Raw genomic sequence first — 16,640 nt, 5'->3', positions numbered from 1 at the left:
AGAGAGAGACAGCAGCAGCAGCAGCTCGGATCCGGATGAGAGGTGAGCGGTGCTGCGGGTGACGGTGTGCGTGTTTTGCGCGCCTGGAGAGACCGCAGGAGCGGCAGCGAGGCTCAAGTTGTTGCCCCCCTGTTGCCCCGCTGTTGCCGGGACGTCTGGCGCGGTGACATGTGAAGAGGCTTGAAGTATGGCATGCAAAGATGGATCCTGGCAAGAAGAAGAAGGAGACGGCGCCGCGCTGCGCGTCTCTCCGGACCGTCTTCTACTTTCTCTGCGTGGCGGCTTGGTGAGTCCGCGGCGTCGCTGTCCGCGGTGCTGAAACAGGTTCCTCTTCTCAGCGCTGAAGTTCTGCTTCCTTCATTCTACTTTGTTTTCTTTATAGCGTGAAGAAAGTCTCCGGACAGACGAGGAAGGACGAGCGGATCTATCCGGAGAATTTTACTCGCATTTTAGACCGACTTCTGGACGGATATGACAACAGGCTGCGACCTGGATTTGGGGGTATGGAAGGAAAAAAACGAATTTATTTATTAGTAGAGTATTTGTGTGCACAAATGCAACTTAATCTTTTATTTGACTTGAAACAAACTCATTATACGCACTATTTATGAAGTCAGTTCACCAATAGCAGTAATATATCACCTCTGAAACCCTAAATCCTCCTCATAAATATAAAAAAAAAATAGTATTTTAATATTTGATTCCATGCAAGATTAAACACACAATAGAGTACAAATGAGATAACTGTATAGTCATTATTGAGCACCAAATACACCCACTCCCCAAAATGTGCCTTTTCAATAATGGGATATATATATATATATATATATATATATATATATATATATATATATATATATATATATATATATATATATATATATATATATCAGATGTATTTCCATTGATGTGTTGTGCATCTCACAATAGAACAATGTGGATTGATAAAAAGCACTTCAGGTAAGAAAATGTACTTTTAATTTTGAGGTGAACTGTCCCTTTAAATCATAAGTCTGCATCAAATGGTTTTATGACCTTTTAGACCCTTAAAAAAAAAAGCCTCCAACAGGAGAAAGCAGGAGCAAAGAGCCGAGGAGGGAGGTATGATGCTGTTTCTGTTTCTGTGTGGAGACTTCACGTTTCCACGTTGCTTCACAGCACACGCCATGTTCGGACTTCATCCCGTAAGCCTGGTAGTTGTAAGCTTTGCACGTTTAAGCCAATGTATAGTTATATAACCAGCGTGTATGTCGTGAGACAAACCTCTTAATGCATGGAAGTTAAAGTGCTGAAAGTACGGATTTGGGTTTTTGTTGTTTTTTTTCCTGTACATCAAACCGGCGTTAAGAGCCGGCGTTATTCTAAAATAAAGTCCGAATGCACGTCGCGTTGCTCCTTCCTGCCTGTAAACAACGGCTGCCTCCACATTCATTCACTGAGAGAAAAATCAGGATTATGCTTTGACATCTTTAAACCCCCACTTCCATTATGCAAAGGCACAACAGCTGTGGATAAGCTATTGCATGTCTTCTGGGTTTGATGGTATAAAGAGTGTGTTAAAGTGTGAAGGCGTCTCCGGGGCTGGACTGAGCTTCACCACAGATTCAAACCTTCAGTGTGGGACTTTCTCTTCCAGGTTCTGTGACCGAAGTCAAGACCGACATTTACGTGACGAGCTTCGGGCCCGTCTCAGATGTAGAAATGGTACGTGGCCACGCTGTAAATGTTGAGTTGAGTGACCTCTGGGTTACGTTCCTGACCTCAGGTGTCTCACAACCCCCCCGTCTTAGGAGTACACCATGGACGTGTTCTTCCGGCAGACCTGGGTGGACCGGCGGCTGATGTACGAGGGCCCCATCGAGATTCTGAGGCTGAACAACCTGATGGTGACCAAAGTGTGGACGCCGGACACCTTCTTCAGGAACGGCAAGAAGTCCGTCGCCCACAACATGACGGCGCCCAACAGGCTGTTCCGCATCATGAAGAACGGCACCATCCTGTACACCATGAGGTCGTGAGGTTTACTCCGTTTTGCCTTTTTAATCAATAAAGCTTTCTGTCGACATCCTGGATGTCCTTCTGTTTATTGAGCAACTCTTCTTCTGTCCTGCAACAGGTTGACCATCAGCGCCGAGTGTCCCATGAAGCTTGTCAATTTCCCCATGGATGGACATGCCTGCCCCCTCAAGTTTGGAAGCTGTAAGTCCTTTTTTTTAACACCAAAGTGCTTTAGCCTGCATTATCTCTGCTGGCCACTAGGGGGCGACTCCTCTCTGGTTGTATAGAAGTCTATGAGAAAATGGTCCTACTTCTCTCTGCTGGCCACCAGGGGGCGACTCCTCTCTGGTTGTATAGAAGTCTATGAGAAAATGGTCCTACTTCTCTCTGCTGGCCACCAGGGGGCGACTCCTCTCTGGTTGTATAGAAGTCTATGAGAAAATGGTCCTACTTCTCTCTGCTGGCCACCAGGGGGCGACTCCTCTCTGGTTGTATAGAAGTCTATGAGAAAATGGTCCTACTTCTCTCTGCTGGCCACCAGGGGGCGACTCCTCTCTGGTTGTATAGAAGTCTATGAGAAAATGGTCCTACTTCTCTCTTGATGTATTATCTCAGTAAACATTGTAAACATGAGTTTATGGTCTCAATCTCTAGTTTCAAGTCTTCTTCAATCCAGCATGATGTTCATTTAGTACATGATGGTCCATTTAGAGTCCAGCAGACCAGAAAGCAGGGGATGGTTTAGGGGGCGGGGCTTACCTGATGATTGACAGGTGGCTACCAATCAATTAAATACTAAATGGCGTTTGTGTTCATCAGATCCACCCATCGCTCCTCCAAAGTCCATATATGGTCACTTCCTTCACTGGTTGCAAAAATGCCAAGATGGTGGCGGACAAAACCCCGATTTGGTGTTACAAATCCGTAGTTCACAGACCATATGGATGACGTCACCATGACAACCTCCTCTTCTTATATACAGTGTGTTGTCAGGAACACGCTGGTAGCAGTTCTGGTTAGAGTTAGCGTGTGTGTGTGTGTGTGTGATAGATAGAGTTAGAAACAAAGATGGAGGTGTGGTCGTGTCAAACTGACTTAGTCAGTCTCCTTTAATTGTGCGCTGACTCTCTGCACGGCGGGCGATCAAAGTAATCGACCACCAGACGCTCTGACAACAACATCAACCAGCGGTGCAACTTTCCTTCGTTGACCTTCAATCATGAAACTAACTTTGTTAGTAGCTTCAACACCCGAATCCACATGGATCCAGATCCAGTAAGGGTGCTGCTCTGCTGCTTGTGTTCATCAGATCCACCCGTCGCTCCTCCTCAGTCCAAATATGGTCACTTCCTTCCTTAGCTGGTGCATAAGCTTTATGTATGAAAATGCTACTTATAGTGGCTTTTAAGTAAACTTTTATGACGAGTTCCTAAAAAGGTTTTTGGTCTGTGGTGAAATAAAATCTTGTGGTGAAAAGAGCGAGGCTCAAAGAAAACTCTGAACAGTGAGGAGTTGATGTTGGTCCTCCTGGTCAGCAGAAATGACTTTTATCAGAGCAGCAGTTTGAAGATTTCATCTGTGAGAGAAAAGAAACACAAGAGACAGCAAACGGGTCGTCTTTACTTTGACACAATCAGTTCCCCGAGTGATGACCTTCACCCTCCTCCTCCTCATCTGCCTCCTCCTCTACCTCCTCCTCTACCTCCTACTCCTAATCCTCCTCCTCTTCTTCCTCCTCCTCCTCTACCTCCTCCCCCGAATCCTCCTCCTCTTCTTCCGCCTCCTCCTCTACCTCCTCCTCTACCTCCTACTCCTAATCCTCCTCCTCTTCTTCCTCCTCCTCCTCTACCTCCTCCCCCGAATCCTCCTCCTCTTCTTCCTCCTCCTCCTCTACCTCCTACTCCTAATCCTCCTCCTCTTCTTCCTCCTCCTCCTCTACCTCCTCCTCCTAATCCTCCTCCTCTTCTTCCTCCTCCTCCTCTACCTCCTACTCCTACTACTCCTCCTCTTCTTCCTCCTCCTCCTTTACCTCCTACTCCTAATACTCCTCCTCTTCCTCCTCCTCCACCTCCACCTCCACCTCTACCTCCTACTCCTAATCCTCCTCCTCTTCCTCCTCCTCTACCTCCTACTCCTACTCCTCCTCCTTTCCTCCTCTACCTCCTACTCATAATCCTCCTCCTTTTCCTCCTCTACCTCCTACTCCTAATCCTCTTCCTCCTCCTCCTCCCCCTCCTCCTCTCCTTCTTCTTTCTCTTCCTCCTTATCCTCCTGTTCCTCCTCCTCCTTCTTCCCCTACTCCTCCTCTTCCTACTCCTCCTCCCCCTCCTCCTCCTTCCCTTCCTCCTCTTCTTCCTCCTCTCCCCCTCCTCTTCTTCCTCCTCCTCCTCTTCCTCCTCCCCCTCCTCCTCTTCCTCCTCCTCCTCCATCTCCTTCTCCTCCTCCCCCTCCTCCTCTTCTTCTTCTTCCTCCCCCTCGTCCTCCTCCTCCCCCTCCTGCTCCTCCTCCTCCTTCTTCCCCTCCTCCTCCTCTTCCCACTCCTCCTTCCCTTCCTCCTCTTATTCCTCCTCCTTCTCCTCCTCCTCCCCCTCCTCCTCTTCTTCCTCCTCCTCCCCCTCCTCTTCCTCCTCCTCCTCTTCCCCCTCCTCCCCCTCGTCTTCCTTCTCCTCCTCCTCTTCCTACACTTCCTCCTCCTCCTCCCTTTCTTTGTCCTCCTCCCCCCCCTCCTCCTCCTCCTCTTCCTACACTTCCTCCTCCTTCTCCTCCTCCTCCCTTTCTTCGTCCCCCCCCCCTCCTCCTCCTCCTCCTCCTGCTGCTTGCCTCCAGTCAGGAAGAAGCGTCCGTGGTTCTGATGCAGCCTGAAGCGAAGGAAAGGTCAGAATCCCTTCGTCTGCCTGAGGATAGCGCAGACCTATGCAGCTATTTTCCATAAGCTGTGTGTGTGTGTGTGTGTGTGTGTGTGTGTGTGTGTGTGTGTGTGTGTGTGTGTGTGTGTGTGTGTGTGTGTCCTGCCTTCATCTGTTCTCCCTCCGTCTCCCTGTTTCTGTTCCTCCATCTGGACTCGTGTGCCGGCCTGGCGTTCCAGTCCACGACACACCGGAGTCATTTGGTTTTGGCAGCAGCGTTGCTGTCCTGCTGATGTGGAGTCCCACAGGGTGGCAGGCAAAGACCACTGGCATTTAGACTGGCCGACCTCGCCGGGATACACACAGCAAAGGAACCGGGAGTTAAAAACATTTTTATTATGATTTAAATGTTCCCTCTAAAGTCAGAAATAATTCGTCTGGATGTGGAAACTTAATGATGCTTTAAATGAGGCTCCGCCCACAATGCATTAGTTTGGGTGGTTGTTGTTTTTGAGAGTTCTTTGAGAGTTCTTTGATGACGAAAGATCCTCAAAGTAAACGCCTGCAATATATTAAATTAGTTACACCAGTTTGAATAGAAGTTCTCTTTTAACATTTTATTTTCTCTCAGAAAATTACAAGAAAATAAAAGACATAAATGGTTCTTAGTCTTATTTTCATAACAAAAACATGGCTCTCTTGTTTCGAGCATCATGGGAAATGTAGTCCCTTTAATACGACACAAGTCATCTAACTATTCTCCTAACTTGTAACAAACCAAATATTCAAATGAAATGTGCAGAATTTTCACTCAATATCCCCCACATTAACTGTCTTATATGAACCTTTAACGCCCCCTCATGAATTAAAACATCAGCTTCACCAGAATAAATTCAAAATGTTCATTTTGAAGAGTCCCGATATAGCGTCCGAACCCCTCAGCACGGAGGAAACGTGATGCAATCAAATCAAACATATATAAAGAAGATGGCAGACATTAACAGTGAGGGTCCACATGCAGAATATGGTTGTTTGGGAGCCTTTGGTTATTACCCACAATGCCATCTGGGCCAAAGTGGGTGCGAAGTGGTGGATGATTTCCTGGCCAATCAGGAGGCAGGAGACGGTGTCGTCAATGAGCTCATTAGCCGGTTGGGTGAAGAAGGCCCACGTATGTCTATCTGTATCTTCTTCTTTAGTATGACTCACATCTGTCTGCCCACAGACGCCTACCCCAAAACGGAGATGATCTATACGTGGACCAAAGGGCCTCAGCATTCGGTGGAGGTCCCTCCTGAGTCCTCCAGCCTGGTCCAGTATGACCTCATCGGCCAGACGGTCTCCAGCGAAACCATCAAATCCATCACAGGTGAGGCCGAAGTATGCAGCAGAAAGATGGGTGTCCATCAGGGTGAAAAACACGAATTAAATAGAATAATCAGGCTCCGTGAAGTGAAGTCTGTCTTCTTCTTTGTTCATCTCTGCTGCTCCTCCAGGTGAATACGTGGTGATGACGGTCCACTTCCACCTGAAACGGAAGATGGGCTACTTCATGATCCAGACCTACATCCCCTGCATCATGACCGTCATCCTCTCCCAGGTGTCCTTCTGGATCAACAAGGAGTCGGTGCCGGCACGCACAGTCTTCGGTACGTCCACACATATATATATTATTTCTACAAAGAATAATATGTGGAGGATTTATTTAAAGGCATCTTTGCTTATAGTTTTCAATGATTATCAGACAGTTACAACAGAGCGTGAGTCATAGTGTTACAGTTAACATCAACGACACATTGCTTTTGAAGAGTTTGATGGTTTAGCATTATTAAGGTTAAACATGCTATATTTAACTGTATGACATTTTTAAATGGTCAATAATTGTTGTATTATATCTCACGATAATCGCCGCCAAAATCATTAGGATTCATCAAAATGTGCTTTAAAAGTTTATTTACTTCAGTGTGCAGCCTATTCATATTTCTAAACGTAACATCAACTCAAATCTATTTGAGAAATACATTTTTAGTAAATATGGATGGAATTCAATTTATTTCCACAGTTGTGCTTCAAACTCCACCACTTAGCATCACACTGCCATAAACCACGATGGACAGTTAATATTCCACACATTCATTATTTCTGGTTGAAGCCCGGCTCCTGTGTGAGCCACGATGAACCTCCATGAAGGCGAGATGCAGCAGCTGATGAGGAAACTCTTTAGACTTCAGGCTCTGGTGTTTTAATATTGAAGCACTTCCCCTTTAATTAAAGTCACCGGCCTGTTGTTGGCCCGGCAGCAGCGTTTACTCAAACGGTGACAGCATCCTGAATCACTAATGTTGACCAAACATCCGGCCTCACACACACACACACACACACACACACACACACACACACACACACACACACGCACACACACACACACACACACACACACACACGCACACACACACACACACACGCACACACACACACACACACACACACACGCACACACACACACACACACACACGCACACACACACACACACATGCACACACACACACACACACGCACACACACACACACACACACACGCACACACACACACACACACACACGCACACACACACACACACACACACGCACACACACACACACACACACGCACACACACACACACACACACACGCACACACACACACACACACACATGCACACACACACACTTCGGTGTCACCGTTCATTTGACACGCTGTGTGTTTCTGCTGACTGTGCAGTTTGTGTTTCTGAGTCTGCTGAGCAGAAAAACTCTCTGAGCGTGTCCCTCAGTGGAGAAACTGTAATAAAGCACCGGGGGGATCAACGCCGCCGTCCTGCATCAGTCAGGATTTCTGCCGTTATCCAAAGTGTGTGGGGTTGGGTGGGGTTCGGTGTGGTTGAGTAGGATTGAGTGGGGTTGAGTGGGGTTGAGTGGGGTTGAGTAGGGTTGAGTCGGGTTGGGTGGGGTTGAGTAGGGTTGGGTAGGGTTGAGTGGGGTTGGGTAGGATTGAGTGGGGTTGGGTGGGGTTGAGTGGGGTTGAGTAGGATTGAGTGGGGTTGAGTAGGGTTGGGTAGGGTTGAGTGGGGTTGGGTAGGTTTGGGTGGGGTTGGGTGTTGTTGAGTAGGATTGAGTCGGGTTGGGTGGGGTTGAGTAGGGTTGGGTAGGGTTGAGTGGGGTTGGGTAGGATTGAGTGGGGTTGGGTGGGGTTGAGTGGGGTTGGGTAGGTTTGAGTGGGGTTGGGTGTGGTTGAGTAGGATTGAGTGGGGTTGAGTGGGGTTGAGTGGGGTTGAGTAGGGTTGGGTGGGGTTGAGTAGGGTTGGGTGGGGTTGGGTAGGATTGAGTGGGGTTGGGTGGGGTTGAGTGGGGTTGGGTAGGTTTGAGTGGGGTTGGGTGGGGTTGATTCACATCAACCTTCTCGTCTAACTCCTGCAGATACATTGAATTTGTGGATTTACCAAAATTAATGAAGCACAAAGTGGAATCTATTTTATTCAGGCGGTCGAAAACAAGAAGAAAAACCCATTCCGCGTTCAGGTATCCATCCATCATGTGAGTTTGTGTTTACGTGAACAGCTTCATATGGGAGGTTAACGTCTGTGGAGCCACGGTTCACCTATCAACCCCTGGAGCTTTTGATTGACAGGTAATTACACAGCGGTCACGTCCGGTGGCGCCGGGGAGGAATTTATATGTCGGGTAAGTCGGACTCTGACGGCACAGATTGTTCTCCCAACGTAGAAGTTGATCACATTATTGCTATTTGGTTAATAAAAAACCTCAAGGACGAGTGACGAGCTGCAGCTTTATATAAACCACGACCTCCTGTTAGCGTAGACACGTGTGACCTTGCATGCCGGACGGGTCGGCGTCTCCTTTGGAAAAGAGTCCACAGCTGCTGCTGCTAGAGAGAGAGAGTCTTTAAACAAGTGGAAGCTGGTCGTTGGATCCACATCAGACCTGCCGTTGTTAATAGAAGATAATCCTCGCTGGGTGGAAAGGGAGGTTTGACTGAAAGGCAAGAAAGAAAAGAGTTCTTGGACATATTTTACATTTTGGGAGAAAAAAAAGTTTAGGATGAAATCATTTTGCTGTAACTCTGCAGACCCCCATGGGGTCCCCAGACCGCCTGTTGAAGATCTTTGATTCATAATTCAGTTTAATTCAAATGACTTTATTTGTCCCCAAGGGGCAATCTAAAGGGAGGGGGCATGACAGTAGCTAAAGTCTTAGTTTATGTAAAAGATGTAAAAATGTTTGTCATCATGTTCATAAGGTGGTAATATGTCAGTGTTGGTGTTTACAGCGTGTTGCGCTGCCCCCAGGTGGCCAAAAAACAAACAACATGAATCCAGGCAGGTGTAAATCAGAGAGACAAATATAACTGGTACTGAGTTCTTTGCAAACACCATATCTTGACTGCAGGTTTTGATAGTTGCTCTGTTTCCGATCCCGCCTAAAGGCATCACCACGGTCCTCACCATGACGACGCTCAGCATCAGCGCCCGCCATTCCCTCCCCAAGGTCTCCTACGCCACCGCCATGGACTGGTTCATCGCCGTCTGCTTCGCCTTCGTCTTCTCTGCGCTCATCGAGTTCGCCGCCGTCAACTACTTCACCAACGCACAGCTGGAGCGGGCCAAGAGGAAGCCGGCCAAGTGTCCTCCGGTGCCCCAGTCCACGCCCGTCAAGGTCAAGGACGCGGAGGAAGTGGTGCAGGTGCTGTTCTTTCCCCCACGTCAAAGCCGCCGCGGCAAATAGCACTAAGCTTCAAGTGGCACTTAGCAGTGTCTGTGTTATGTGCTCATACTGTATCTGGCCTTTAGCCATCTGGAGGATTTAAACTTCAGAGAGAAAATCTGATACGAGGATGTGACTTCAGACACCAGAGACAATACTCACAGAGAAACATACCGTAAAGCCCTGTTTTACAGCTGAAATACATTGATGGGTCCTCCACATACAGGAAAAAACAGGAATTCTACCTGTTTCTACCACGATTACACAGTTAAATGACGTAGACAATGATGTGACACAGTTAAAGGGGAAGTTCAGGTGTTTTAAAGCACTGCTATAGTTTCAGATAGAGAGATCTCAGAGATCTGAAGCCGTTTTCTGTTTCTGCAACGAAGTAAAATTAATTAGTTTGTAATTGGTTTGTAATCGGTGGCTTTGAAGAGAGTAGATAGTTCAGTTTCCAGTTTTAAAGTTGGTTCCTTCTGTGTGGAGTTTCCATGTCCAGCAAGGCCTTTTTAATAACAAGAAACAAGCTGAAATGATCTTATTGTGTCATATGTTTGTTTTTAACTGAGCGACTGCATGAGTTAAAGTCGAGGGTGAATCTGTAGAACTTTCCAGGCTGTTTAAAATGTGGAAACTGTGTCACCGGTCTTAAGGGTTAAAATGTTCTATACCCCCAAAGATCAGCTGGACTCGTTTCAGACCCAAATTTAGCGTCTGTTCAGAGCAGAGACAGAAAAATCACGTGAAAAGAAGAATGGGATCTGAAACTTAGATGCGTTTCAGGGCCACTGTAGGAAAAAATAAAATAAATATATAAACGGAGCAAAGAGACGGGGCCGACATTCAGAGGAAAAAGTAAAAAATGTTCAAGTTTATAAAGTAGCTTTAACTGTAAACAAGTTGCTTGACCGGATGTTTGCTGTTGCTATGACAACAAGTGAAAGCTACCGCTAGCATCTTAGCCCAACCGCCCATTCGTATAACACCCATAAGATAACAATTTCAACATACGAATAAAAAACTCCAAATATGCATCAATATCATCACCCTGAGGACCTTAACGAGGCGTTAAGGTAACGTTGGGATATCAATTAGAAAAATAATGTGTACATTCATGGGAAGTTAGCTAGCATAGATGCCGGTTGTCAGCATTGTAATAAACTCGCAAATTTGCTACTATATAAACTCGCAAATTTGCGACTTTTTTTCTCGCAATATTGCCCCCCTCTCTCGGCTCCGTTTTTTTCTTTTTCTATGGTGGCCCTTATTTGTCATTTGTCGCTTTTCTCCTGTCCTGTTTGCTGTGGAACCTTTTATTTTGAAAATTCTCCATGAATACATTGGCATCATTTATCTCCTATTCCTGTACCGCCCGTTGACACAAATTGACATTGACACATGGATGGCAGCTGACGTACGGATTGGCTCAGAATGATCGTGACTTCACAGTGAAGCTATTTTAAAGCTCTCGTCTTGCTGGTTTCTGAGTAAACACTGTTTTTTTTACGGATGGGATGGATTTTTCCTGAAAACCCGACGTTGAACACAGACTTCCTGTTAACTGATCAACCAGAAATGCGTGTGTCACTTTTTACACTAACTGCTCTAAGTTGCCCCCCTCCAGTTTAAAATCCCAGTGTGGCGTAATCATGCCTGAATGCAGAGTAGTGACAACCGCACTTTGGTGGATTAGTGGGTTGCCACGGCAACGCCGCCCGGGTACATCTGTATGGGGGTTTTCAGAAAAAAAAAGGCTCTGGATAGAATTAATACTCTTTTTTTTCCTAGAGAGCTGGTCCTGCTGGCACTAACCGGAGGACTTGGCATGAAGGGCAGAGTGTGTGTGTGTGTGTGTGTGTGTGTTAGCCCCTGACCTCTGTGATGACACGCACACACACACACACACACACACACACACAATAAACATTGGATCCTTTCAGGTTTCAGAAGGGGTGGGGGGGGGGGGGGGGGGATTATTCCTGCAAATGCCTTAGTAGCAGCATCACACTCTCCCTGCTTGAAAACATCAACTCTCAAAGGATAAGCTACTTTGACGCCACACTGCATTACCGCCCCGATGGAGCGCTCCCTACTTTCTGTCTTAAGCTTGTGTGAAATGAGCGAAATCCTCGGTAAGTGACATCTGTATTGCACACTCTGACGTCTGCCTCCGGATGAAGGCCATCTGTGATCTGTAATCAGATCAATATGAGTTTTCTTTTAGAAAGAAGAAAAAAAGAGTGAGCTTTACTTTCCCTGCAAAACGCCTTCAAGCGTGAGTCATTATTCATTTCTCTCAGACGAAGGTCTACGATTTAACTATTTTACCAACGGACCAGAAAGCAGGGGATGTTTTAGAGGGCGGGGCTTACCTTCTGATTGACAGGTCTCTACCACGCTACCAATGCTAGTTAGCTACTAAGATAACTTTAACACTTAGCTGTAAAGTTGAACCTTGAATTATAGAAGCTAACTATATTAGTAGCTTCAAACCAGAATCCACATGGATCCAGATCCAGTAAGGGTGCCGCTCTGCTGCTTTGTGTTTATCAGATCCACCTGTCGCTCCTCCACAGTCCAAATATGGTCACTTCCTTCACTGGCTGCAAAAATTCCAAAAGGTGAACTCAAGGCTTCAAAACTGTAGTCCACAAACCAACGTCACCATGGCGACGTCCTCCTCTTATAGTCATTCTATGTCTAACACCAGTATAGCTGTGATTAGTTAACACGGGTTGGTTGCAGAACATTAACACCCCGAATATGAATGAACTTTTGTTTTAATGCTAACATGCAACTCAAAGACAAATCCATCATGGTGGTTTCCTCTCTGTCTCAGCAGAATCCCGACAGCAACGGGAACCTGAGGAAGCGGATGAACTACATCTCCCACCAGGAGGCCAGCAGCCACCAGAGAGCCCAGTCCACCACCAACATCTCGGGCGTTGGGAGGGCGAGGCCGCTGCGACCTTTGGCCGGCGGGGTCAACGGCAGCTCCTCCACGCTGTCGCGCTCCAGCCCCAAGTCGGAGAGCCTCCTCAGCGTGGCCTCCTCCTCGGCCCAGCTGGTGAAGAGCGTGCCGGCCCAGGCCTCCGCCGCCTCCACGCCGGACGTGATGGCGGCGGCCACGCCGTGCAAGCAGAACGCCGCCGCCGCCTCCTCCTCATCGTCCCTGCAGCATCTGCTGGGGCCAAAGCTGGAGCGCATCCAGATGATGGGCAACAGACTGGAGATAAAGCAGACGCCGTGCTCACAGCCCACCACCGCCGGGATGGGCGGGACCAGCAAAATCGACAAGTACGCCCGGATCCTGTTCCCGGTCCTCCTTCGGGGCCTTTAACATGGTCTACTGGGTGGTTTACTTATCAAAGGACACGATGGTGGCGAAAGGCGGATAGACTTGTTGCTCAAAAAGAGCGGAGACTCTTTAATTTCCTTCGACAGAACGAGGATTATGGGAGTTTGCAAACAAAAAGGAGGAAACTATTGTTCTTGCCAAACAGATAAACAAAAAAATGTGCTCGCCGAGCACTTCCACATCCCGGAGAACGCATTTATTATCTTCTTCTTCTTCTTCTTCTTCCTGAGGTCCTCGAAACAGCGAGCACGGGAACAAAATCAAACCAAATTAGAAATGTCTGACTCAACATACGAGTGAACACCTGGGATATGCTTCTGTCCTCGTTGTGTCCGATCAACTGCCTCACGATCCCTTTTTGGCCCGCGGGCCAGATAAAGCACCGGATTTAATCTTTTCATTTTTCCTATTTTTGTACCCTGCACCTGGCAAGATGTTGGGTTGTGTGTCGCCGTCCTCAAACGAACCAAAACGCTGTAAATATGTGAATTTATTAGGACAGACTTATTTATATTTAAAGATGACTTCCATTTGAATAGTAAGACTAAATCGAGTCCCTGGTGGTGGTTTCATTGGATTTTCACTTTTTTAAGTCCCGAGTGTGGGCCAGATGACGGCCAAAGACGGATTTACTAATCTGGAGATATTGAAAATGTCGAAAAAAGATGAAATTCAGGGGATCAGTCGGGTTTCCAGTTGTAAAGACAAGTTATTAATTCATGTAACAGTAGGAATATAAGCTTCTTTCCCGTCCCACAATGGGTCGCCAAATAGTAGACAAAAGATTGTGCAAGTGATTTAAAATAACAGTCGTGAACGAACGAAGGAAGGAGGGAGGGAGGAAGGGAGGAAGGGAGGGAGGGAGGAAGGGAGGGAGGAAGGGAGGGAGGGAGGAAGGGAGGGAGGAGGGAGGGAGCAGGAAGTCGAGCAATAAAGTAGTGAAACAGAGGGAGGAGCTGCTTCAGGTGTTTCTATACCTCCTTCAGTTTTAACATTACCTTCATGTTTCACTGTTATGGTGTTAATCTCTCATGTGTGATTAGAGACGTTGTCATGGAGACGAACCAGACACATCACATGTTTATGTGTGAGTGAAGGAAAGGGTGCCTTTTTTTTCTTCTTTTTTTCGTTAAAAATCCCCAAAGTTTTATTATTCAATCATTCATTCAGCGACTGTAAGTGTGGCAGAAACAATAAAGTTAAATATGAGTCTACAGTCACTTAGCTTATCTTAGCTTAGTTTAGCTGAAACTGGAAATGGGGGGACACAGCCTGGTTCTAGTCCAAAAGCAACAAAATCCACCTGCCAGCATGTTTAAAGGTGCATAAACAGGATTCAGAGCATTAATATAACAGCAAAAAAACCTTCTCTTTGCTTTGATGACCAACACGTGGTTTTGGTGCATGTTCGTGCATGTGAGCCCTTTTTTTTAGCACTGTTAGCTGCAAGCTGCCGGCTCGCCATTTTGAGAAATGCTCCAGATCTGGTCTCTGGCATCTTTTAAAGCTCAGTAATTAGATTCCAGCAAGTCAGTTAGGAGGCTAGCGGGTTCCCCTTGTTTCCAGCCTTTATGCTAAGCTAAGCTAACTGCTAGTTGTAGCTTCATATTTAGCTCACAGATACGAGCAAACGAGTGAAAAACGAACTCTTTGTTTCACTAAATGTTCTAAATCCTGTTGATCTCTGGGGACAAACAACCCGTCACGTTTTTTCTGTCCTGTGAGCAAAGTCGAACTAAAAAAAAAAGTAGCTGAAAATAGCCTTGTGCAGTCAGGTGACCCTCAGGATGATAAAAGAGACGGCCGATAATTGAATCTTTGAGTGTGTGAAGGACGTTATTATCTGAATATCAACAAACATGACGTCAGACGGACGCTTGGAGGTGAAACGGAGATGGATTGTCATTGAGTCTCCAGGACGAAGAGACACGGTGATGTGAGACGAAGCTGAGAAATTGTTTTGGTTAATAATCTGTAATCCCTCATTGATCAGGAAGAAACTACAAACCTGGTTTATTCCGACAGAAGAATCCTCGTGGCCTGATTTGTTATTCATGGGAGACGTTTGGAGAAGCTGAAGGTTAGAGGAGACAGAGACGGCCGGTTTCTCGCTCTAACGGCCGACATCATCCACGCGGCCGTTGGCCCTCGTCGATCCGTTTGGCCCCTGCAGGAGCCGTAATGGCCGCCGCCGCTCACCGAACGCAGCCGTGTGTGAAATTGATTTTGCAGTTATTGCCTCGCAGTCTGTCTCTCCCAAAGTACATCTGCTCATAAAAACACACCGAAGAACCTCGGCGTCCTAACGAGGAGCCCGTCAACGACAGATTGATGTTTGATTTCTAAATGTGGGCATGATTGATGGAGCTGCCAACACCAGGGTGTGGGTTCCCCCCCTCTCTGACAAACATGCTGTTCTAGATGACGGACAGTTAAAGATGCTCCACATCGCCGACACGGTTCAGCCTGCATCCTGACATCGACTCTCAATTAATCTTTGTCATTTTCAGCTGTTTAAATAGTTCAAGAGCGTCAAAATAGCCTTTTAGAAGCTGCTGGGTGCAGATGGTCGGGAGAACGGGGTCACTGTAGCTCTGGAGCACTTTGGGAGGGAATCACGGCGTAGGGCTCCCTCTAGTGGCTCAACGGAACACTACACAAGGTGTTCAGTGCCACAGTACAGATATAGTAATTAACATGACAATGAGAGTTTAACCAACTTCAGCATTGAACACATTTTTTTTTCTTCATGTATGAAGAAAAAAGTGTTTTCAGAATTTCGAAACTGATTAAGATGATATTTTATTTTATTTAATTGGAGCTTCAAAAGTGTGTTTCACTTTGTTTAAATTCTGTTCCCATGCCAACAAAGCAAAGCCTCTTTCATATTCTCAACACAAGAGATTTACAGACATGAACATATTCTGGATATAAAGATTGATCGGACTCACCTTGTTTCATACAAACAGAGGAGTCAAAAGAACAGACATTCTCTACGAAGTAAAAAAAAAAGTACAGGCTCTGAAATGTACTCAAAGTAGAAAGTAAAGAGTAACTGGCTTTTTTAACTGAATCTCACTTCATATTAATAATAATAAAAATGGATAATTCCCCTCAAATGCATTAAAACTAAAGTAAAAAGTACAAAAGTACAGATATTTGTTTTAGAAATAATACTCAAGAAAAAGTATAGCTACCTGAAAAGTACAGTAACAAAGTATGTATACTTATATTATATTGTATATTTGTATTTTTATAGCAAGTGAGCATTTAAAATCCTGTTAATGACACTAAAACAATAAAACACCATAACTTTCATTTCCTGTCAATAGAGCTCGAACAAATGATTAAAAAAATTACGTTTTGAACTAATATAACTGAAAGACAAGCGTTGTGTTTCGCTTTTTATGACTTTTAAGACTTTCGTCAAAGTGAGTCAAAACTCCCGCCTTTCAGGTCAGGGGTCATTATCTATTATGAACCACTAGACGGAGCAACACGCTGCCGCTTTCTTTCCAAATCCAAAAACGATCGTAATCCGATGTCTCTCGGATGATTCTGGACTTTAATCAGTGTTTAATTTCACAAACGTTAGCACTAAATGGATCGTTTTTTTTAAATGATTGTATTAGCGTCTGAGAGCGGGGGATTCACCGTCTCCAGTGAAATGAG

General features: G+C 46.1%; 1 protein-coding gene across 1 annotated transcript; it reads left to right on the top strand.

Moving 5' to 3' along the window:
- The first annotated feature begins 27 nt into the window (after positions 1 to 27).
- gabra4 (gamma-aminobutyric acid type A receptor subunit alpha4) lies at positions 28 to 13,770 on the top strand. Its single transcript, XM_084009179.1, is given in 10 exon segments — positions 28 to 286; positions 383 to 501; positions 1,637 to 1,704; positions 1,791 to 2,011; positions 2,117 to 2,199; positions 6,070 to 6,213; positions 6,341 to 6,493; positions 9,330 to 9,586; positions 12,453 to 12,932; positions 12,934 to 13,770. Coding segments are annotated over 10 exon segments (1,686 nt in total). The 5' UTR covers positions 28 to 200; the 3' UTR covers positions 13,009 to 13,770.
- The last annotated feature ends 2,870 nt before the right edge of the window (positions 13,771 to 16,640 follow it).

This window comes from Eutrigla gurnardus, assembly GCF_963514095.1.
Source record: "Eutrigla gurnardus genome assembly, chromosome: 5".
NCBI lineage: Eukaryota > Metazoa > Chordata > Actinopteri > Perciformes > Triglidae > Eutrigla > Eutrigla gurnardus.
The sequence above is the reverse complement of the archived record's forward strand: the minus strand, read 5'-3'. Positions and strand labels throughout refer to the sequence as shown.